The 25049-nt window shown below is 41.5% G+C and overlaps 1 protein-coding gene across 1 annotated transcript in view; it reads right to left on the bottom strand.

Moving 5' to 3' along the window:
• Positions 1–4596, bottom strand: part of flt3 (fms related receptor tyrosine kinase 3) — an 88747-nt gene extending 84151 nt beyond the window's left edge. The window contains exon 1 of the mRNA XM_067985519.1: positions 4497–4596. Within this exon, the coding sequence (XP_067841620.1) occupies positions 4497–4596 (100 nt within the window). The remainder of the gene's footprint in view (positions 1–4496) is intronic.
• Between the last annotated feature and the right edge of the window lie 20453 nt (positions 4597–25049).

Genomic DNA, 25049 nt, shown 5'->3' with positions numbered 1-25049 from the left:
TCATAATATGATCGAATTCAAAGTTAGGTTTGAAAAGGAGAAGCTTAACACAGTTAGCACAGGGATGAGACAGAGACTAACGACAGCAAACTGGTCAAAACTGTTATTGGGTAAAGCTACAAATGAACAGTGGGGGGTGTTCAAAAAAGAATTTAGCTCAATACAGGACAAGTATATACCCCTTAGGGGCAAGAGCACTAATTACCAAATAAAACAGCTATGATCAACAGAGATCATAGATCGAGAGAGCTTTGGAAGCTTATGGCTAAAGCATCTGCAATTTCCTCACCTAGTTCAAAAGATGTAAGAGATAACATAAGACTAAAGGAAAAAGCATACAAAAGTGCAAAGAATAGTGTCGATCCAGGGGACTGGGAGAGATATAAAGAACAGCAAAGGAAGACAAAAAAAGACAGGAAGAGCTGCAAAAAGAGAATAAGAAAAGAAACTTGCGAGGGATATCAAAATTAACACAAAAACATTTTATTATTATATTAGAAGAAAAAGGATAGTCAAAGTTAATGTGGGCCCTTTAAAAACAGATGCGGATAATATTGCAAATGAAAATAAGGAAATAGCAGATTTGTTGAATAATCATTTTGTGTCAGTCTTCATAGTAGAGGAAGAGGATAATATACTTGATATTCCAGGAAAACTATTAATGAATCAAGGACCGGAACTCACTAAAGTTAACGTAAGCAAGAAAATAGTATTAGAAAAAATAATGGCACTAAAGTCTGACAAATCCCCAGGATCTAATGGTTTCCACCCCAGGTTTTAAAGGAACTAGGTGAGGAAATTGCTGATACTTTACCATAATCTTCCAAAGCTCTTTCGATTCAGGAATTGTCCTTTTAGATTGGAAAACTGCAAATTTAACTCCATTATTTAAGAAAGGTGAGAGAGATGAACCAGGAAATTATTGACCTGTTAGTCTAATTTCTGTTGTAAGGAAGTTATTGGAATCTATAATTAATGAAAGCGTGACTGAGGACTTAGAGACATTTGAGCTGATTAGAGAGAATCAACATGGATTTGTAAAGGGTAGGTCATGTCTAATGAACCTAATTGAATTTTTTGAGGAAGTAACTAAAGTAGTAGACAGGGGAATGTCTATAGATGTAGTTTATACGGACTTCCAGAAGGCATTCAATAGGGTTCCTCCTAAGAGACTGTTAGCTAGAAATTAGAGATCATGGAATTGAAGGCAAATTATTGACTTGGTTAAAAGATTGGTTAGGCGTTAGAAGACAGAGGGTACGAATAATGACTATGTACTTGAATTGGAAGGAAGTGACTGGTGGTGTCCCACAAGGATCAGTGCTGGGGCCCCCACTATTCACTTTATTTAGTGACTTATAATGACTTAGATGACACAAAAGAGAGCCATTTATCCAAGTTTGCCGATGACACAAAGATTGGTGGCATAGTAAGTAGTGTAGATGGAAGCATAAAATTACAAAGAGACATTGATAGATTAAGTGAGTGAGCAAAACTGTGGCAGATGGATTTCAATGCAGTTAAGTGTGAGGTCATCCATTTTGGACCAAAAAAGGATAGATCTGAGTATTTTTTAAATGGTGAAAAGCTAGGAACAGTGGAGGTCCAAAGAGATTTAGGGGTCCATGTACACAGATCACTAAAATGTTGTAGTCAGGTACAAGAAAAATCAAAAAGGCTAATGGAATGTTTAGCCTTTCTAATTAGAGGGCTAGAATATAAAGGGGAGAAGATTTTGCTACAGCTATACAAAGACCTGGTTAGACCACATCTGGAGTACTGTGTATAGTTTTGGGCACCGCACGTTAGAAAGGATATATTGGCCTAAGAAGGAGTGCAGTGCAGAATCACCAGAATGTTACCAGGGCTCCAAGGGTTAGATCATGAGGAGAGATTACATAAACTAGGCTAGTATTCCCTGGAAAATAGAAGGTTAAGGTCTGATTTGATTGAGGTTTTTAGGATTTTTTAAAGAATTGATAGCGTAGATAGAAATTATTTTTTTCTACTGATGAGGGAGTCTAGGACAAAGGGACATAACCTTAAAATCAGAGCCAGACTATTCAGGGGAGAAATTAGGAAACACTTCTTCACGCAAAGGGTGGTAGAAGTGTGGAACTCTCCCACAAAAAGCAATAGATGCTAGCTCAATTAATAATTTTAAATCTGAGATTGATAGATTTTTGCTAGCCAAGGGTATTAAAGAATATGGAGCAAAGGCGGGTGGATGGAGTTAGAGTACATATCAGCCATGATCTCATTAAATGGAGGAAAGGCTTGTGGGGCTGTATGGCCTACTCCTGTTCCTATGTTCCTAACAGTCAGAGCTGTAAGGGATGTACTTGGTCGCCCAACAGTCATTCGGCCATTTGCCCTGCTCCTTCAACTATTGTAAGATGGAAGTATTGTGGTTGCTGCAGGAGGATCTTGCAGTGACCTACATTATTGTGTTGTAGTGGACTGAGGCCACCTGCATATTGAATGGTATCCTTCATTCACTCCACTCATTTCCCAGCAACTCCATTCTCCCTGCACATTCTTGACTTCAGCCGCACAAACCAAAGTGAAACTACACTGCATGTACTGTTCTAAAAGATTTACAACCAAAAACAGAATTGTGCCCGAAACTTGTGTCTTCTCCCACCATTCCTATCACAACAACAACAACAACTCGCATTTATATAGCACCTTTAACGTAGTAAAACGTCACAAGGCGCTTCACAGGAGCATTATGAAACAAAATTTACTCGGTAAGTATTGGGCTCTCCTGCCTATTCTCATGCTCTTCTTGGTGCTAGCTGTGCAGTGGAAAACAAGCAGATAGCTGGCAGCTGAGTGTCACTGAGCGGCTCATGGGATTGAGATGATTCACGTAGTCTGTGAGCAAGACACACCCAGATGGGCCTGCTTCACGTTGCTGCTCTTTCTCTGGTGCAGAGGCTTTGCCTGTTTTCAGGTTCCTAGGCAGGGATTGTGACAGAGGGTGGGGAGGGGTGTTGGACTGATGTGGATGTCCAGCCGTTGGGAGAGACAGCGATATCATTCATTGCCAGTTCCAACCAACGCATACTTATGGCCTTCACGGCTTTGCCCACTGATATGTGGGTGAGCAAACCACATTGCAGCAGTGACATCAAGAGAGCCAATAACTATCCCTCGCCTCATATGGCTAAGCTCATCAACTAGCCTGTCCATTGAGGAAGCAACAATGCAGCTGCAGGATTGAATTGCAGCAGTTTTTGCATACTTCAGCGATACTAATACTGAAATATGACCTCTGCTGTGAGAGGCTGCGCTGCAGAAGGCCCTGGAGCTGCTACTGATTCCAGGCTGACTGCAACCTTTCAATTACATTTATTACAAATGCTCTCATCTGTTTGAGGTGGGACCCTCATGCCCTGCTTGTTTGGCCCCAGAAATGTGTGTCACTTACAAAAGAGGCAGAGGCCTGGCACTAAAAGTATTCTTTCTGAGGTTAAAATATACAAATCAAATCAGGTGTCAATGTTAAAGAAAAGGTTTTCTTTAAATAACAAACACATACAGTGGTTTAACACCTAACAAACTTGCAGTAGGCAGACGGCGGACGGGGGAATTGAAATCAGTCCGGGTTCTTATTCCTGATCAGTATCCAGTCACCCCTGCTAGAAATGCACTTATTCAGATAACAACAGGAAGAGATTCAGCTGAGATGCCCTCATAGTCAAATAGCCTGCCAACAGTCACAGTCAAGATTCACACATGCATAATGCCCACTTTGGAGAAGCACCAGAGCATGAACATTTATACTGGTAGAAGAGAGATAAAATCAGCCCTAATATCTCTCTTGTGAACATATGAAAATGAAAATATGAAAATGATGGGCAGGAAAAGACCAGCTGGTCCATCAAGCCTGCCCCACATTCATGACGCCTGGAGCATCACAACTAGACACTTCCTACGCCCTTCCCCCAGCAGCCAAGGAATCTCCTAGGAGAAACACGAAAACAGAAAAAGAAATCCAGAGCTAAAAATGGGAAAGAAAATCTGGAAAATTACTCTCCAATCCCCTTAGGTGCTTGAAACCAGTCCAGAAGACCACATTGATCATGCTTATATTAACTGTAAATCATGTACCTTTTTGAAGGCTCGCAGAGTGTCAGCGTGCACTGCACAAGCCAGCAACATATTCCAATGGTCCACTACTCTTTGGGAAAAGAAGAAACACCTTGCATAGTTTAAAAGCATGACCCCTGGTCCTCCCTAATCTGTCAAACTGAAGTTATCTATCAACAGGTACGAAATCCAGCTTTTCACTATTTTATATACCTCTATCGGGTCAGCTCTAAGTCTACGCATCTCTAATGTGAATAGACCCAGATTTTCAGGTAAGCAGACCTCATGTCCCTATGATCCAGAGTATGCCTTTACCAGCTCAATGTCTATGTAAATGATAGCAAGATCCAGAGATCAAATTGAGAACCCTTGCAACTATATGCAGGCTTACTAGAATGTACCAAATGCTACCATGTAATTCTCCTTGTCTCCAATAGGTGGCTCCTGGTCCACCAATGTGTCGATTTTAAAATTCTCATCCTCGTCTTCAAATCCCTCCATGGCTTCGCCCCTCCCTATCTCTGTAAACTCCTTCAGCCCTACAACCCTCTGAGAACACTGTGTTCCTCCAATTCTGGCCTCTTGTGTATCCCCCACTTCCTTTGCCCCACCACTGGCGTTGTGCCTTCACCTGTCTAAACCCTAAGCTCTGGAATTCCCTCCCTAAACCTCTCTGGCACTCCACCTCTCTTCCTTTAAGATGCTTCTTAAAACCTACCTCTTTGACCATTTGGTCACCTGTCCTAATGTCTCATCCTTTGGCTCAGTGTCAATTTTTGTCTCATCACATTCCTGTGAAGTGCCGTGGGATGTTTTATTTTGCTAAAGGCGTTATATAAATACAAGTTGTTGTTGTTGCTGTATATACATTATATCAGACTGAGGCTCATACTATAATCCAACAAACAATTTATCTAACATAGGCAAGGTACTGAACAGTATTCAGTACAAAACAGTGGGGCAGGGTGGAGCTTTCAGTTGCTTCTTTGTCCCTACCATGATTCATCCCTAGTCTGGATATAGGATCATTCAAACATTAGGGATGGCGCCCATACCAGTTGCTGCATTACAAAGGTACCCACCCAATGGATGAGGTGGGATGTTAGAAAATTCCTTGCTACCTCATTAGAAGGAGTCAAAGAGCAGTCAGGCCAATCAACAAAACTGTTATAGAATTCCTCGGTACAGATATTTTGATGTTCAGCCGCCAATTCTAATGGAAAATGTTAATTGAATCTGGCATTGTGGGGCCCACATGTAGGCCAGGATGGCATGTGTGCCTGCTTCTGCAGGCGTTTATACCACTGGCTGCATTGCTTGCATATTTGACAGGATTTAAGGGGATCCTGGGCACCCCCTCTCCACAGACATGCCCCCAAACTGATGTCAGTACTGAGGGGTCATGAGGAAAGGAAGTGCCTGCACCTCCCCCCCACCCCACCCCTATTGGAATTTTCCAGTGCAGCTCTCAAGGGGCAGAAACCTGTCAATATTATTAGAGACACTGATATATAGTGACTGAGTAAGTCCATTTCCATTTTTAATACCTGGTAAAAGGCAGTTTTACCAGTTTTTCTAGATTGAGTTCCATGATTGTATCCATTTTTCCATGAAAACTAAACCAGTTGCCTTGACTATATGTTCCTTTTCTTATGTTATCAATTTTTATCTCCTTACTTTTTTTTAAGTCCCCAGATATGCAACAAAATGCTAGGCAACATGTACCGGGTTGGAAATAGGTACTTGGGATTTAGTAGCATTGCATGGGAAAATGGAGTTCAGCATCACTGGGAGGTTCCTGGGCTTAAGCAGCACTGTGGTGTGGTCCTCGAACCATAGAGCTTACAGCACAGAAGGAGGCCATTCAGCTCATTGCAACCCTCAAAACTTTCATAATTTTGAAAACTTCAATTATATTCTCCGTAACATTCTATGTTCCAATAAAAAAGCTCCAGTTATGACTAAAGGTCATTGACCTGAAAGTGAACCCTATTTCTCTCTCCAAGGATGCGGCCTGAACTGCTGAGGATTTTCAGTATTTCTTTTTTTATTCCACTTTTTGAGCCTTTCTTCATAACCATAACTTTTGGAAGCATTTTAGTCTACCTTTTCCATGGTGCTAATATCTTTCCTATAATGGTGTGCCCAGAACAGCACACAATGCTCCAGTTGTGGCCTAACCAATTCCTGGTCCAAATTCAACATAATTTCCTTCCTTTTGTATTCGGTACCCCTATTTATAAAACCCGAAATGCCATTTATCATTTTTAGCCTTTCTACCTACAGTCCCACCCTTTAAGATTCTTAATTAGCACTCTTAGATCTTTCTGTTCCTCATCTCTCTTAAAAATCTGCCTTTCATAGTTCTTTTTCCCAAAATGTACCACTTCACATTTCTCTGCATTGAACTACAACTCTGCCAATTTTGCCTAAAAGGCTGGTGGAAGCAGATTCAATAGTAACATTCAAAAGGGAATTGGATGTACACTTGAAAAGGAAATATTTGCAGGGCTATGGGGAAAGAGCAGGGGAGTGGGAGTAATTGGATAACTCTTTCACAGGCACATTAGGTCAAATGGCCTCCTTCTGTGCTGTATGATTCTATAATTCTGTTATTCTGCAATCTCCTGCATTCTTCCTCAGTTTGCCACATCAACCCCCCCCAACAATTTTGTAACATCATCCGACTTTGGTATCATTTATATTGTGTATGTCCAAATCATGTATATAATTTGAAAACAAGAGGTCTCAGCACAGATCGTGCTAATCTAAAAAGCATTAATTTACCACTGCTTTTTGCTTTCTATCTCCTAGCCATCTGTCTATCCATTCAGCCAGATTCTCTTTAATAGCAAGTGCCTAGATTTTTGCAACAAGTCACTTGTATATTAATACTTTTGAAAACTCCTATATATAACATCCATTGTATCATTCTTATTTATACACTCTGTGGTTTCTTGCAAAAATTAATGAAATTAGTCAAGTTTAACTTACTCTTTACAAATCGATGCTCACCGTCCCCAATTAGCCCATATCTTTCTAAGTGTCCATTAAGTATTATGGACTCTGGAAGTTTACCCACAGCTGAGATAAGACTAACAGGCCTATAATTTTCTAGTTTATCCATTGACCCATCTTGAACAGGGGTGTAACACTTACTACACTCATTTTGGCACATTTTCATTTTCCATTTGGAAAATTATGGTTGGTGCCTTTGCTACCTCCTCCACAACCTCCCTCAGTATTATGGGATGCATACTTGGAAACTTTTCTACTTTCAATACTATTATTTTAAAAAATAATTTCCTTTTGAATGTTTATCTCCATTAGTGGCTCTTCCACATCCTTCTCAAAGTACCACTTTCACCATTATCTATAAAACTGAGGTGAAATACTTAGGCGTTTTCTTCATAGAATGTATGCACAGATTCAGGCTGTGCTATGCCAGGAATTGTATACATAGGGCTTGCTGGCAATTGTAGTTTTACCTACAGCTGTCATTGATGGCTGGGGAGATCATTAAAGACCTAGACCAAGAAATCAGAGAACAATCCCTGTTCCAGAACAAATTGGCCTGAGGCGCACCCAATATTGGGCCTCGGGCTTCATTTAAATGAGATCGGTGAGCTACGGCCACATGTGAGCATTCCCGGGCACTTTTCTGGTCAATCAGCATTAGATTTTGGGCCGTTACCATCGCAGGCAGCGCTCCTCGGATGGAGGGGAGGCGAATGGGAGGAAGAGAAGTGATCGGGGGGGGGGGGGGAGCGATCAGGAGAGAGGGGGCAATCGGGAGGGGCCCGAGCAGAAACCATGAACAGTCTTCAACACTGCAGTGCGCATTGAGGTAATTTTTTTTAACAAATTTACCTTGTTGGCGGCGGCTTCCAGCGATCCCTTTTAGGAACGCCGCTTAGGCCAGATTTAGACCACATTTTCCTGATGTTCATCTTGGACCAATTTTGCAAAGGGGGCCTCAAACAGGCGTTAGGCCCCTTATTTGTATATGCTGTTTCAGGCGCGGGCCGTGTACCCCTCTTTTTGTGCCCATACTAATGCGGAATGTGTGCTGAATATCGGATGCTTTGGCTTCCATTTCACGTCTGTAAAATGGGCGCAGAGTCAACCAATTTCCAGGTCCTATATTTCTCAGAAAGGCACAGGAAACGTTGTTAGGCACATTTTAATTTCTGAAAATACTTTGTAATGGTAAGTATATATTTTTTTGTAAAATTAGCTTCTTTTATGTTTTCATTATGTTACAAACCTTATTTCTAGTACTGCGTCTCAGTTGAAGAGAGTTTGTGTAACCAGAATTTTCCAAAGAATATTTTGAGCAATTTGATTGGTTTGCTTTTCATTGCAGCTATTGCTAACTGGATCATTTTTGATTAATTGATTCTTGAATTTCAAGATTAGCGGTTTTAATTTTTGCTTGCTATTGCTGTTTGGCAGTGCCCTGTCTGTTAAGTTGTGATTTGTTGTTGTTTTATAAATATGAAATACAAAAATCTTATGTATAAAGCTGAATTATGATGCCCTAAGTGTGACACAGCAAGTATCATGCGGCATGGCATACAAAAAGCTCCAGCTGTAAAATATATATTATATATATATATATATATGATGATAGGTAGTATCAGCGTCAGGTTTCAATAAATATTATTAGCTTAGTACCCAGAGTACCTACTCAGGCTATGGGTGGAAGATGATGGCTTTTAATGCCAGATTGTTATATGCATGAACAGTTGTTTTTTGTCAAATGATGGGGTTCCCCAGACCAAAGAGATGTTTTTTGTTTTGTCTTCCGTGCCAACAGCAATTATTAGTTGTGTTATTTGAATTCAAACCATGCTTGCAGTTTCATTTACAGATAATTGCGTTCATAGAATGGTATCTATATCGCAATTACAGCGTTCGTTTCTCTTCCCAAAGGGTAAACGTGGGGGTTTTTTGCGCATTTTTGTTTTACTGTTTTTCGGATCACTGCACTGACAAAGGACATTTTAAGAACGAGAGGAAAAAATGTGTCACTTGTACTTTCGAGTACTTTCCGCTTCTGTCACACGTGTTTGAACTGCAGAGTGCTTAGATAGATCTAGTGAATTAGAAAACGCTCACGGAGTCCCATATATACCGTTCTGCACACTGGATTTCATTGGAGTCCAAGATATTATGGAGCAACTCTGTATCCGATATCCGTACAGATGTTAGATCCAAACCAACACAAGGTTTATTGGCAATATAGTTCCGGAAATACATTTTCTTAAAACTAAATGCAGTATGTAAATTTATACAGAAGTGAAAATATGGCACCAAATATAGCCGAATGTAGGACTGCATGCAAACCGCCTATTTAGTGTAAAACAAGTTCTGTCGCTGGTACAGGATTCCAAACTTCTAACCTGTAACATATCTGACATCTCTACAAGCCTGTAAGTAAAACGCCTATATAAATGAGAGTGCCCAGTTACTTTTAAAACTCAGCAAGTTGGGGAAATAGACTGGAATTACTTTCGTTGTGATCTTTACGTCCACTCATCTTTACAACACAAACATATACAACGGTGCGTCCTTCGTATAAACTTGCTTATCTACGGAATAGAGAACTTGTACGCGACTTCAATCTTTCACCTGCAGTTGTAAACACGCAGAACACAAATAAAATAAATAAACCTGTTCATGCCGTTAAATATCTATTTTTATGTTTTGCGATATATCTCGTAAGTTGAACTAATATGCGATTGCCATTCGATCTAGTTAGCATTACAAACTGAAAGACATTTAGTAAATAATTAAGATATCGTATCTGCAAGTCAAATCACTTCATGCGGCTACTCACAGCACAAAATCTGGTCTTTGAAAGGAATTTAAAAGCCCATAGTTAAATACAGGTATAAGATGTATATACGTACTCAGAACCAGAAGAACAAAAAGTTTGCTTGCTGTCTCAGACATGAATTCCAACATTGTGTTACAACCACTTCATAAAAGTTATCAAAAACAGTATATGTAAAAGATAGCGGTGTTCCATATACTCCAAGGGTAAACTCCGTTACAAGTGCACTGTACCAAATATCAAAGTTGAAAGTGGCTGTGGGCTTTAACCTGTTCATACGTCACTCAACAGGAACCAGTACAAAGAACCTAGCCCATCCTCCGCAATAACGCAATGCTAATTTATTAATTTGTAATAATGAGAAAATGTTGATATAAAAATCTGACAGTTAATTGTGATTTGGGCTTTCACACCTAACAAATTTTCTAAACTCGACTGTAGTTCATCCAGGGAAAATGAATATTCTATATTGATAGCAAAATATAGCGAATTTTCATTCAACGTATTTATGATATTTTTACTACTAACTACTAAATGAAAGATTCAATAATTTCTTCAATTTCATGGGATATTCCTAAGCACAGTTTATCAAGTTTGTGTTGCAATATGTCAATCCGTTAAACTGAACTTCCTCTGTAATTCTTTACATGGAAAAAGTATTACACATTTTATTTAATTCATTCATGGGATGTCGGTGTCACGCTGGCAAGGCCATCATTTATTGACCATCCCTAGCTGCCCTGAAAAGGTGGTGGTGGGCCTTCTCCTTGAACCACTGGTAATCATTTAATACAATTAAGTGCTTTGCTAGGCCAGTTAAGAGTTAACCACAGTATTGGACTGGAGTCACATATAGGGCAGACCAAGTAAGGACTGCAGGTTTACTTCCCTAAAGGACATTAGTGAACCAGTGGGTTTATTACAACAATCTGACAGTTTCACAGATACCTGGTTTTATATTTTTATAAATTGAATTCAAACGGCCATGGGGAATTTGAACTCAGGTTCTCTGGATTACTTGTCTAGTAACATAACCATTACTCTACCATCATGATGCAGAATGAACATACTGAAATTAATTGATCCACATAAATTTAATTCAAAATGTACCAAATTAATTAGGCAATTTCTATTGATGAAAGTGGTTTCAGTTTTGCACCATTGAAAATTGTGTAGCATTAATGGGGAGTAAAGTTGATCAGATGAAATTCTGTCTAGCGTTGTGAGGTCACTAAGATAATCTCACACCATTTCAGCTGTTACATGGAATGGAGAACTTGTACAGGACTTGCATCTTTCATCTGTATTTGGAAGCAAGTTCTAATACAATTAGTTTAAAGCAAACTTTTTAAACTTAAATTTTCAACTGTTTAATGTTAGTAAACAACTGATGGGAATGTGTTGCTAACATTAAAAATTTAAACCAGCATTTGGATGCTAGCAAACAGATCTCTGCACATACCTGAGAGTTTGCCTTTGCCCAACCAGAAAACAAAGTGGAAAGGACAGTACGAGTCAAATCTGCCAGCTTTGCACCCCTCTAAGCAGGTACCAGTGTCAAAAAAGTACATACAGTATTAAAGTGCCATAAATATTTTACACATCGCATGAGCGTAACCATGGAAGAGGTTAAGTTAAACAAAATTATATACAACTTGCAAAGTTGAGCTTGAATAAGACATAGTTTTTAAAACACAGATATTTATGATTATATCAGAAAATCAATGTCACTTGGTTAGCTTTAAAAATTCTGCATAAATCTCAGAGTTCAAATTGTTTTCATTTGAATTGTGATCACAGGACTAGAGAACATGAATACAAATCAGTAAGCTTTAAGTGAGATTAGAAATTAAAATATTTTTCTCACAAAATACTACATCAGTAAGCCATCACAAGCATTCAGTTCTTTATTGATTAATTCCTTTAAAAGCAGTTGGCTGAATTAAGAGCAGCATTCAAGGGTACAGGGATGATGGTAGAAGGTTTTCAGTACATATAGCCCCTTTACAGTAGCAAACAGGAGCCAAATTAACCCATCAGTTTGCTCCTGTTTGCCACTATAAATGTGTTGATACAATTCCCTTTGGCTCAGGAGTGGGGTCCCATAATTGAAGGCACAAAACAGAGTTCCTGCCTGCACTTTCAATGGTACAGCAGTAGTGGTGAAAGCAAAAGCACTGTAGGCAAAAAATATATTTACTGCTACCCTAAGTGGTTAATGTTGAACATAATCATGTCGGCTGTGGCTCAGTGGTAGCATGTCTGCCTTCTGAATCGGAAAGTTGTGGGTTCAAGACTGACTTCAAGGACTTGAGCACAAAATCTAGGCTGACGCTCCAGTGCCGCACTGAGGGAGTTCTGCACTTTTGGAGGTGCCCTCTTTCAGATGAGCCATTAAATCGAGGCCCTGTCTGCCATCTCAGATGGATATAAAAGATCTTATGGCACTATTTCAAATAAGAGCAGTGGAGTTCTCCTTGGTGTCCTGGCCAATATTTATCCCTCAACCAACACCTAAAAACACATTATCTGGTCATTACCACATGCTGTTTGTGGGACCTTGCTAAGCACAAATTGGCTGCCGCATTTCCTACATTACAACAGCGACTAGACTTCAAAAGTACTTCATTGGCTGTAAAGTGCTTTGGGACATCATGAGGTCGTGAAAGGCTCTATGTTAATGCAAGTCTTTCTTCTTTCTTTATAACCAGAGAAAGTCTTGATCAAACTGTACAGTGATCTCAATAGACCAAACCTTGTGTACTGCATTCAGTTCTGATCACTGAGACACAAGGGAGAAATTCAAGCATTGGAGACAGTGCAGAAAAGAGCCACGAGTTTGATCCCTAGTGTTAGAGACCTGTGTTATGAGGAGAAACTTAGGTTTCTAAGGTGGGGGGGATCTGAGAAATGATCTTATAGAAGTATATAAGATTGTAAATGGTATGGAAAAGGTAAATCTAGACTACTACTTTAAATTAAATTGCAAGAGAAAGAGAAGGTGCCACAAGAATCTTTGGAATTCTCTACCCCAGAGGGTTGTGGATGCTCAGTCGTTGAGTATATTCAAGACTCAGATCGATAGATTTTTAGATACTAAGGGAATTAAGGGGTTTGGGGATAGGGCGGGAAAGTGGAGTTGAGCTAGAAGATCAGCAATGATCTAATTGAATGGCGGAGCAGGGTTGAGGGACCGCACGGCATACTCCTGTTCCTATTTCTTTCGTTTCTTATGTTCTTAGGTACAAAGGAGTAAAAGGCAATTTGCAACTGATATTTGGCAGTTTTTTGCACAAAGAGTGATCAATACACGGAATGGACTTCTAGGTGAAGTAGTGGAGGTGAAAACCCTGGAATAATGTAAGAACTAATACAATCCTGCAATGGAGGGACTAAGACAAGCTAAATGGCGGTCAGCATTTATAATTATTTGTAAACGTAGAAACATAGAAAATAGGAGCAAGAGTAGGCCATTCAGCCCTTCGGGCCTGCTCCGCCATTCAAAATGATCATGGCTGACCGTCTAACTCAGTACCCTGTTCCCGCTTTTTCCCCATATCCTTTGATCACTTTAGCATTAAGAAATATATCTATCTTCTTCTTGAAAACAGCTAATGACTTGGCCTCCATTGCTTTCTGTGGTAGAGAATTCCACAGGTTCACCACCCTCTGAGTGAAGAAATTTCTCCTCATCTCGGTTCTAAATGGCACACCCCATATTCTGAGACTGTGACCCCTGGTTCTGGACTCCCCAGCCATCGGGAACAACCTCCCTGCATCAAGTGTGTCTAGCCCTGTTAGAATTTTATATGTTTCGATGAGATCACCTCTCATTCTTCTAAACTCTAGTGAATATAGGCCTAGTCGACCCAATCTCTCCTCATACGTCAGTCCTGCCATCCCAGGAATCAATCTGGTAAACCTTCGTTGCACTCCCTCCATGGCAAGGACATCCTTCCTCAGAAAAGGAGACCAAAACTGCACACAATACTCCAGATTTGGTCTCACAAGGCCCTGTATAACTGCAGTAAGACATCCATGCTCCTGTATTCAAATCCTCTTGCAATGAATGCTAACATACCATTCGCCTTCCTAACTGCTTGCTGCACCTGAGTGCTCGCTTTCAGCGACTGGTGTACAAGGACACCCAGGTCTCGTTGCACCTTCCCTTTTCCCAATCTATCACCATTCAGATAATAATCTGCCTTTCTGTTTTTATAACCAAAGCGGATAACTTCACATTTATCCACATTATACCCACGTCAATGGGAATCAGGGGGAAAACTCTCCAGTGGCTGGAGTCATACCTAGCACAAAGGAAGATGGTAGTGGTTGTTTGTGGCCAATCATCTCAGCCCCAGGACTTTGCTGCAGGAATTCCTCAAGGCAGTGTCCTGGGCCCAACCATCTTCAGCTGCTTCATCAATGTCCTTCCCTCCATCATAAGGTCAGAAATGGGGATGTTCGCTGATGATTGCACAGTGTTCCGTTCCATTCACAACCCTTCAGATAATGAAGCAGTCCGAGCCCGCATGCAGCAAGACCTGGACAACATCCAGGCTTGGACTCATAAGTGGCAAGTAACATTCGCGCCAGGCAATGACCATCACCAACAACTGAGAGTCTAATCACCTCCCCTTGACATTCAACAGCATTACCATCACCGAATCCCCCACCATCAATATCCTGGGGGTCACCATTGACCAGAAACTTAACTGGACCAGCCATATAAATACTGTAGCTACAAGAGCAGGTCAGAGGCTGGGTATTCTGTGGCGAGTGACTCACCTCCTGACTCCCCAAAGCCTTTCCACCATCTACAAGGCACAAGTCAGGAGTGTGATGGAATACTCTCCACTTGCCTGGATGTGTGTAGCTCCAACAACACTCAAGAAGCTCAACACCATCCAGGACAAAGCAGCACGCTTGATTGGCACCCCATCCACCACCCTAAACATTCACTCCCTTCACCACCGGCGCACAGTGGCTGCAGTGTGTACCATCCACAGGATGCAGTGCAGCAACTCACCAAGACTTCTTCAACAGCACCTCCCAAACCCGCGACCTCTGCCAACTAGAAGGACAAGAGCAGCAGGTACTTGGGAACAACACCACCTGCACGTTCCCCTCCAAGTCACACACCATCCCGACTTGGAAATATATTGCCGTTCCTTCATCGTCGCTGGGTCAAAATCCTGGAACTCCCTTCCTAACAGCACTGTGGGAGAACCTTCACCACATGGACTGCAGCAGTTCAAGAAGGCGGCTCACCACCACCTTCTCAAGGGCAATTAGGGATGGGCAATAAATGCTGGCCTCGCCAGCGACGCCCACATCCCATGAAAGAATAAAAAAAATCTGCCATGTTCTTGCCCACTCAGCCAATGTGTCTAAATCACATCGGAGCCACTTCGCCTCCTCCTCACAGCTCACATTCCACCCCAGCTTTGTGTCGTCTGCAAACTTGGAAATGTTACATTTAGTTCCCTCATCCAAATCATTGATATATATTGTGAATAGCTGGGGCCCAAGCACTGATCCCTGCGGTACCCCACTAATCACTGCCTGCCACCCAGAAAAAGACCCGTTTATTCCTACTCTCTGTTTCCTGTCTGTCAACCAATTCTCAATCCATGCCAGTATATTCCCCCCAGTCCCATGTGCTTTAATTTTGCACACTAACCTCTTGTGTGGGAAGCTTATCAAAAGCCTTCTGAAAATCCAACTACACCACATCCACTGGTTCTCCCCTATCTAATCTACTAGTTACAGCCTCAAAAAAACTCCAGTAGTTAAGCATGATTTCCCTTTCATAAACCCATGCTGACTTTGTCCAATCCCATTAATGCTCTCCAAGCGTTCTGTTATCACATCTTTTATAATAGACTCTAGCATTTTCCCCACTACTGATGTTAGGCTAACTGGTCTGTATATCCCTTTTTTTCTCCCTTTTTTAAATAGTGGGGTTACATTTGCCACCCTCCAATCTGTAGGAACTGTTCCAGAGTCTATAGAATTTTGGAAGATGATCACCAATGCATCCACTATTTCCAGGGCCACTTCCTTTAGTATTCTGTAATCTTGCATATTTTGCTGGTAATCCAAACCCAGTTTTGGGAGAGTGGCATGATACTGACCTCTATGAATCATTCACCCCTGTTTATTTTATCTCAGCTGGTGGTACTCTTCTTATTCAGATAGAATGCTGATTGAAGACCCATTTTTCTGTACATGTGAATAGCAGAATGACATCATTACAGGTGTTCTTATCATTCTGAGCATTTTAATTCGCCAGCTTTTGACACCATGATGTCAGAGAAACTAAACAACCTCAGTACAAAGGTAAAGCGAGTGAGTGGCTTCACAAACCCTACAGGTGATAGAGGCCTTGACAGTTGAAGTACAGTGTGTCTCCAGCTTAGACATCAACTTCTTTGCTGTTTATAGAATTAAAAGAGCATCCTTAAAGGCCAAGGGGGTTAAATTCATCTTGGGCAGTATCGCAAATTGGGTGATAGTAAATTGGCAGCCCATTTTCTTTTGAAAATCTGGCAGGGAATAAAATGGGATGTCGGTTCACTATGGCCAGTTTTGCACTACCGCCTGAGACCAATTTTACCCCATTGGTCTTTAATGCTGCCCTTGAAAAAGAAAGTCAGGTAGAATGTAAAACAGCTGCCAATTCGCTATCATCTGTTTTGCAGTACCACCCAAGATTAATTTCACCCCTCCCCACTCCCTTCAAGTGAACAAAAACATATTAAATGTGGGATGTTGTTCTTCATTTTAACTCAGAGAAACTGAGAAGTTATGATGTACTGAAACTTAGTCACTGCATCTGAGCCCAGTAGAAGGTGGGGGGGGGGAAAGAACAGTAGGAGCAAAGAACTTTATTTCTTGCAGAGTTTCGTAGAGAAGTGAATGATATGAAAGAGAAAATGGAAAATGATAATGAAAGATGTAATGATGTACACTATATAAGAGCCAGAAAAAGAAAATAAATGAAAATAAACAGAAGAGAAAAGGAAGAATATTGAGAGGACAGGAATTTTTTGTGGAACAAAACTGAACTGTCCAATCAATGTACAATATCAATATGCAAATCTATCCTGTAAACATACTAATTTTGTATAACAACAAACTAAATTTCCGTAGTGCTCCTCACCTACAGGAAGATGTCTCAAAGCGCTTTGTATTGTGGAGAAAAATAGTGGATGCCAAGCAGGAGGGAATAAGGAAGAAACAAAAGGTTAAGGAGGGAGGTGGAAGAAAAGGCCTTTGAGGAGGTTTTTAAATGTGCAGAGGGAGGTAGCAAGGAAGAGCAATCTAAGAACAGTGCTCCAGAGGACAGGAGCACTATAGCTGAAAAAGTGGCCCGTGATAATGGAGCAAAGGGAGTGGGGATCAAGAACTAACCTGATGTTAGAAGAGCGGAGGGTATGTGGCTATGTAAGGCAGGTGGAGATCATTAAGGTACGAAGTCATGGAGGGATTTGAAAGTGAGGATGTGAGTCTTCTGAGGCATGAGGAGCTAGTGGAGCATAGAAAGGACAGAATGATGGGAGTGTGGGATGTTGTACAGATCAGGACACAGGCTGCAGTATTTTGAATGAGTTGTAATTTGTGGAGGGTTGATGTGGGAAGGCCGGCTAGGAGAGCTATTTGGAAGTCAGTCCTCGAGAACTGATGAAAGCACAGTTTAGGGTTTCAGCAGCAGTGGGGGAGATGAGCAATATTGTAGGCAGAAGAAAGTGGTGTTGATAATGGAATGGATGCTGGAGAGGAAGGTCAGCTCTGGGAGAGCAATATGTTGCGCTTACACACCTCATGAAGTGGCAGATGGGGAGATGAATGGGATTATGACCTGAGGCATGTTACATGTTACAGGAGTTGAAAATATGCTTTTGATTTTGCTGACATTGAGCTGGAGGAAATTTTGTCTCTTTCAGATTCTACAACAGCAACTAGCATTTATTTGGCACCATCAAATTGAAAATCCCAAGGCGCTTTACGGATAAGCACAAGGTAAATAGACACTGAACCAGGGAGAGATTAGGAAGCATGATCAAGTTTTGTTCAGAGAGCTAGGTTTTGGGAAGGTTTTTAGAAAGGAGAGAGGTGGAGAGGTTTAGGAAGAGAATTGTAGAAAGTAGGTCCCATGTAGCAGAAGGCTCTGCTATCAATTCAAATAAAACCGTTGGACTATAACCTGGTGTTGTAAAATTCCTTACATTTGTCCACCCCAGTCCATCACCAGCATCTCCACATCATCAATAAAAGAGACCAGTTAGAGGAATGAAGTGTTTGGAGGTGAGGGTATATGGAACTAGAGGAGATTGCAGAGATAAGTTAGGGGTAGGACATGGAGGGATTTAAAAATAAGGACAAGGATTTCAAATTTAATGGGGGTAAAATTCAACTTGAGCAGGGCTGCAGAACGGGTAGTAATGGATCGGCCACCCGCTATACAACCCATCTCATTTGAAGTCAATTGGACATGGTGTATAACAAGCAGCTGATCCGCTATCACCCATTTTCCGCCCCCGCTGAAGTTGAATTTTACGTCAAATGCATTGTGGGGACAGGAGCCATTGTAGGTCATCCAGGACTGGGGTGGGGGGGGGGGGGGGGAGGATGGGGAAGCGGGATTTTACATGCAGTTTAGTTCTGGACAAGTTGGAGTTTATGGAAGTTGGAAAAGAGGAGGCCAGCAAGGAAAGTGTTATGAGTAGTTGAGTCTTGAGGCCACTGTCTGAGGCTGAACCAGACCGTTCGCAACCTTGGCATCCTATTTGACCCTGAGATGAGCTTCTGACCACATATCCGCTCCATCAACAAGACTGCCTACTTCCATCTCTGTAACATCGCCTGTCTTCAGCTCAACTGCTGCTGAAACCGTCATCCATGCCTTTGTTACCTCTAGACTTGACTATTCCAATGCTCTCCTGGCCAGCCTCCCATCTTCTACCCTCCATAAACTTGAGTTCATCCAAACCTCTGCTGCCCGTATCCTAACTCGCACCAAGTCCCGTTCACCCACCCCCCCTGTGCTCGCTGACCTACATTGGCTCCCATTCTGGCAATGCCTCGATTTTAAATTTCTCATCCTTGTTTTCAAATCCCTCCATGGCCTCACCCCTCCCTATCTCTGTGACCTATAACCCTCCGAGATCTTTGCATTCCTCCAATTCTTGCCTCTTGCGCATCCCCGATTTTAATCGCTCCACCATTGGTGGCCGTGCCTTTAGCTACCTTGGCCCGAAGCTCTAGAATTCCCTTCCTAAACCCCTCTCTCCTCCTTTAAGACGCTACTTAAAACCTACCTCTTTCACCAAGCTTTTGGTCACCTGTCCTAATATCTCATTATGTGGCTCGGTATCATATTTTGTTTGATGATGCTCCTGTGAAGCGCCTTGGGACATTTTATTATGTTAAAAGGCGCTATATAAATGCAAGTTGTTGTTGCTGTTATTGAGGTGGCATCTGCAGATTGTCCTGCTTTGTGCAGAGCATTTGACTTTGAATATGGAGTACCATCAGTTAAACACTGGGAAGACTGAAGCCATCGTCTTCAGCTCCACCATATACTCCAAACCCTTGTCAATGATTCCATCCCCCTCCCCGGTCATTGCCTCAAGCTGAATCAGACTGTTTGCAACCTTAGTGTACCAATCGACCCTGTGCTGAGCTTCTGACCCTATATTGTCTCCATCATAAAACGCCTACTTCCAACTTCTTAACGTCGCTCTGCCCCTACCTCAACTCCTCATCTATGCCATTGTCACCTCCAAACTTTGACTTTGTCCCTACCTGCTCACCGATGCTCACTTTGGGTTCTTTCAGGGTAAGTATATTCAACCCCTCAAATAATGAAGCAGTCCGAGCCCACATGCAGCAAGACCTGGACAACATCCAGGCTTGGGCTGATAAGTGACAAGTAACATTTGTGCCACACAAGGGCCAGGCAATAACCATCTCCAACAAGAGAGAGCCTAACCACCTTCCTTTCACATTCAATGGCATTACCTTCACTGAATCCCTGATCATCAATGTCCTGGGGGTCAATACTGACCAGAAACTCAAATGGACCAGCGACATAAATGTCGCGGCTATTAGAGCAGGTCAGAGGCTGGATATTCTCCTCTGAGTGGCTCACCTCCTGACTTTCCAAAGCTTCTTCACCACCTACAAGGCACAAGTCAGGAGACTGATAGAATACTCCTGGATGGGTGCAGCTGCAGCTACACTCAAGAAGCTCGACACAATCTAGGGCAAAGTAGTTCGCTTGAACTACACTCCATCCACCAGCTTAAAAATTCACTCCCTCCAGAACTAGCATATTGTGGCTGCAGTATGTACTATCTACAAGATGTACTGCAGCAGGTCACCAAGGTTTCTTCGGCAGCACCTCCCAAACCTCTATCACCTGAACAAGGGCAGTAGGTGCATAGGAACACCATCACCTCCAAGTTCCTCTATAAGTCATACACCATCCTATCTTGGACATATATTGCCGTTGCTTTATCGTCGCTGGATCAAAATTCTGAAACTCCCTAAAAGAAAGACTTGCATTTATATAGTGCTATTCACGACCTCAGGACATCCCAAAGCGCTTTACAGCCAATTAAGTAATTTTGAAGTGTAGTCACTGTCGTAATGTAGGAAACGTGGCAGCCAATTTGTGCACAGCAAGCTCCCACAAACAGCAGTATGATTATGACCAGGTAATTTTTTTTAGTGATTTTTATTTATGGGATCAAGAGGGTTATCAATTGTTTGGTGATGTTGGTTGAGAGACAAATATTAGCTAGGACATCAGGGATAACTCCTGTGCTTTTCTTCGAAATAGTGCCATGGGATCTTTTACACATACCTGAGAGTGCAGACGGGGCCTCGGTTTAACGTTTCATCCAAAAGACGGCACCTCCAACAATGCAGCACTCCCTCAGTACTGCACTGGAGTGTCAGCCTAGATTTTGTGCTCAAGTCTCTGGAGTGGGACTTGAACCCATGACCTTCTAACTCAGAGGCACGAGTACTACCAACTGAGCTACAGCTGACAGCGTTGTGGGAGCACTCCACCCAACTGTACCCACAGGCTTTGCAGTATACCATTCCTCTTGAAATATCTGGGTGGTAAAAATAAAATAAAGCACAGGGGGTGGAGTCAGGGTGTGTATACTGTGACTCAAAGGAAGGGTCACGCCTCTGGCATTGACATCATCATATCATAAAATGTCTTAGAGGGAAGTTACGTCTTGTGTGTTTTGTCCAGAAAATGTGACCTGGTACCAGTTCACTTCGGCAGAGTGGAGGATTCATCTTTAAAAAAGAGGAAGACTCTACAAAGGTTGGTAATCTTCCTTATATCTATTTCCTGAGCTTGTTCAGCTTCTTAGTAACACCCTGATGAATTCTGTCATCAGGGTGATGTGGAACCAAATGTCAGCTTGGCTCAGTGGTAGTAATCTTGCCTGAGTTAGAAAATTGTGGGTTCAAGCCTTACTCCAGAATTTCAGCAGATAATCTCAGATGACACTTCAGTGCAGTACCGAGGGAGTGCTGCATTGTTAGAGGTGCAGTCTTTCAGATGAGACATTAAACCAAAGCCTTGTCTGGTGGTTGAAATGCAGACAAAAGATCCTGTGGCATTATTTGAATAACAGGATACGTTCTCCTGATTACATAACCAACATTACCCCCTCAACCAATACCACTAAAAACAGAATAAGTGGTCATTCATCTCATTTGTTGTTTGTGGAATCTTGCTGTGTGCAAATTGGCTGCTAGGCTTTCCTACATAACAACAGTAATGCACTTCAAAAGTGTTTAATTAGATGTGAAGCATTTTGGAGTGTTCTGAGGGCATGATAGGATGCCAACTAAGCGTAGGTTCTTTCTTTTTGTGCCGTTAATGGCCATTGAATAATCAAAGAGGATCTGATATATATGCATGGTGTTTTGCGTTATGTAAGGTTTTTAAAAATTTCTTCTCAGAATGTGGGCGTTGATGGTAAGGTCACATTTATTGTCCATCCTTGGTTGCCCTGAGAAGGCGATGATGAGCCACCTTCTTGAACCGTTGGAATCCTTGTGGTGATGGTAGACTCATGATTCTGGGTCAGCTGTGCAACACTTGAGAGTTTTTTTGCCCTGCTGCTGCATAATGCTTAGGAGTAGTTATAATGAAAGTTACTCCCTGATGATATAATCAGCACACAGATGTTTATTTTTAAATAGTCAGTAGGTTGTACAAATGTGGTTCTGCTTGGGCTATTTTCTTACATGTGCAAAATAAATTCGATACTCCGAGTGTATAAAATAACAAGGATGTATAAGTATTTAGGGAGTTCTGAGCTACATAAATTGTATAAAAAAATCTCAATTCACACTATATGAATCATAGAAGTTTACAACATGGAAACAGGCCCTTCGGCCCAACATGTCCATGTCGCTCAGTTTATACCACTAAGCTAGTCCCAGTTGCCTGCACTTGGCCCATATCCCTCTATACCCATCTTACCCATGTAACTGTCCAAATGCTTTTTAAAAGACAAAATTGTACCCGCCTCTACTACTGCCTCTGGCAGCTCGTTCCAGACACTCACCACCCTTTGAGCAAAAAAATTGCCCCTCTGGACCCTTTTGTATCTCTCCCCTCTCACCTTAAATCTATGTCCCCTCATTATAGACTCCCCTACCTTTGGGAAAAGATTTTGACTATCTACCTTATCTATGCCCCTCATTATTTTATAGACTTCTATAAGATCACCCCTAAACCTCCTACTCTCCAGGGAAAAAAGTCTCAGTCGATCCAACCTCTCCCTATAAGTCAAACCATCAAGTCCCGGTAGCATCCTAGTAAATCTTTTCTGCACTCTTTTTCTAGTTTAATAATATCCTTTCTATAATAGGGTGACCAGAACTGTACACAGTATTCCAAGTGTGGCCTAACTAATGTCTTGTACAACTTCAACAAGACATGCCAACTCCTGTATTCAATGTTCTGACCAATGAAACCAAGCATGCCAAATGCCTTCTTCACCACCCTATCCACTTGTGACTCCACTTTCAAGGAGCTATGAACCTGTACTCCTAGATCTCTTTGTTCTATAACTCTCCCCAACGCCCTACCATTAACGGAGTAGGTCCTGGCCCGATTCGATCTACCAAAATGCATCACCTCACATTTATCTAAATTAAACTCCATCTGCCATTCATCGGCCCACTGGCCCAATTTATCAAGATCCCGTTGCAATCCTAGATAACCTTCTTCACTGTCCACAATGCCACCAATCTTGGTGTCATCTGCAAACTTACTAACCATGCCTCCTAAATTCTCATCCAAATCATTAATATAAATAACAAATAACAGCGGACCCAGCACCGATCCCTGAGGCACACCGCTGGTCACAGGCCTCCAGTTTGAAAAACAACCCTCTACAACCACCCTCTCTGTCTTCTGTCGTCAAGCCAATTTTGTATCCAATTGGCTACCTCACCTTGGATCCCGTGAGATTTAACCTTATGTAACAACCTACCATGTGGTACCTTGTCAAAGGCTTTGCTAAAGTCCATGTAGACCACGTCTACTGCACAGCCCTCATCTATCTTCTTGGTTACCCCTTCAAAAAACTCAATCAAATTTGTGAGACATGTTTTTCCTCTCACAAAACCATGCTGACTGTTCCTAATCAGTCCCTGCCTCTCCAAATGCCTGTAGATCCTGTCTCTCAGAATACCCTCTAACAACTTACCCACTACAGATGTCAGGCTCACCGGTCTGTAGTTCCCAGGCTTTTCCCTGCCGCCCTTCTTAAACAAAGGCACAACATTTGCTACCCTCCAATCTTCAGGCACCTCACCTGTAGCTGTCGATGATTCAAATATCTCTGCTAGGGGACCCGCAATTTCCTCCCTAACCTCCCATAACGTCCTGGGATACATTTCATCAGGTCCCGGAGATTTATCTACCTTGATGCGCGTTAAGACTTCCAGCACCTCCCTCTCTGTAATATGTACACTCCTCAAGACATCACTATTTATTTCCCCAAGTTCCCTAACACCCATGCCTTCCTCAACCGTAAATACCGATGCGAAATATTCATTTAGGATCTCACCCATCTCTTGTGGTTCCACACATAGATGACCTTGTTGATCCTTAAGAGGCCCTACTCTCTCCCTAGTTACTCTTTTGCCCTTTATGTATTTGTAGAAGCTCTTTGGATTCACCTTTGCCTTATCTGCCAAAGCAATCTCATGTCCCCTTTTTGCCCTCCTGATTTCTCTCTTAACTCTACTCCAGCAATCACTATACTCTTCAAGGGATCCACTTGATCCCTGCTGCCTATGCATGTCATATGCCTCCTTCTTTCAACATTATATTTAATTCACTATTTATTGTTGATCTGGAATGTGCATTGTGTTTTATGAAGTATGTGTACTTAAAATAATTTAAGGGTTACTTCTGTTTAACTTTGATTTCAATGTTTTTGTGCTATAGCTAAACATTTTTTGCTGTTGATTCTTGCAAAACATTTCCAGTACCAAATAAACCAGCAATTAAAAGTCATTATTTGATTGTCAAATTAACTTTTCTAACCCCTTTACATGATCTAAGAAATTATGCACACACTACTTACTTCTATGCCATCCAAAATAAATTAACAGAATTTCCTCTTGCCATGCAAGCTGTTTGTTGGTGCCCAAGCAAGTCAAAACAGTATAATCTTAAACTAGTATAATGGTAAATTAGTATGAAATATCTGGTATAACACAATTGAAAAAATATTTAATTGGAGAAAATAATTCACTGGATTAGCACCAGTAATACATATTTTATGTATTTTTTCGCTGTGTTGTTTTCTCTACTTAAGAGTTTTACTTTAATGCTATACTATATATTATTGTTAGTTGTTGCTAGCACTTCAGAAATAATGTTCATGAACTTAAAGCATTAGTTTTAACATGCTAACAGGTTTAGAAATGACATTTCAGAAGCTTTTTAATCACAAAATTACTATGGTTGAAGTTTCAATAGTGATTTTGGGGTACATGCTTTAAAAATTTTCATCCAATATGTTGTAGTCTTGCTCAAATTATATTAATTAGATGA

Source organism: Heptranchias perlo, chromosome 6, assembly GCF_035084215.1.
Source record: "Heptranchias perlo isolate sHepPer1 chromosome 6, sHepPer1.hap1, whole genome shotgun sequence".
Taxonomy (NCBI): Eukaryota; Metazoa; Chordata; class Chondrichthyes; order Hexanchiformes; family Hexanchidae; genus Heptranchias; species Heptranchias perlo.
Note: the sequence above shows the minus strand (reverse complement) of the source record. Positions and strands in the feature narration are given on the sequence as shown.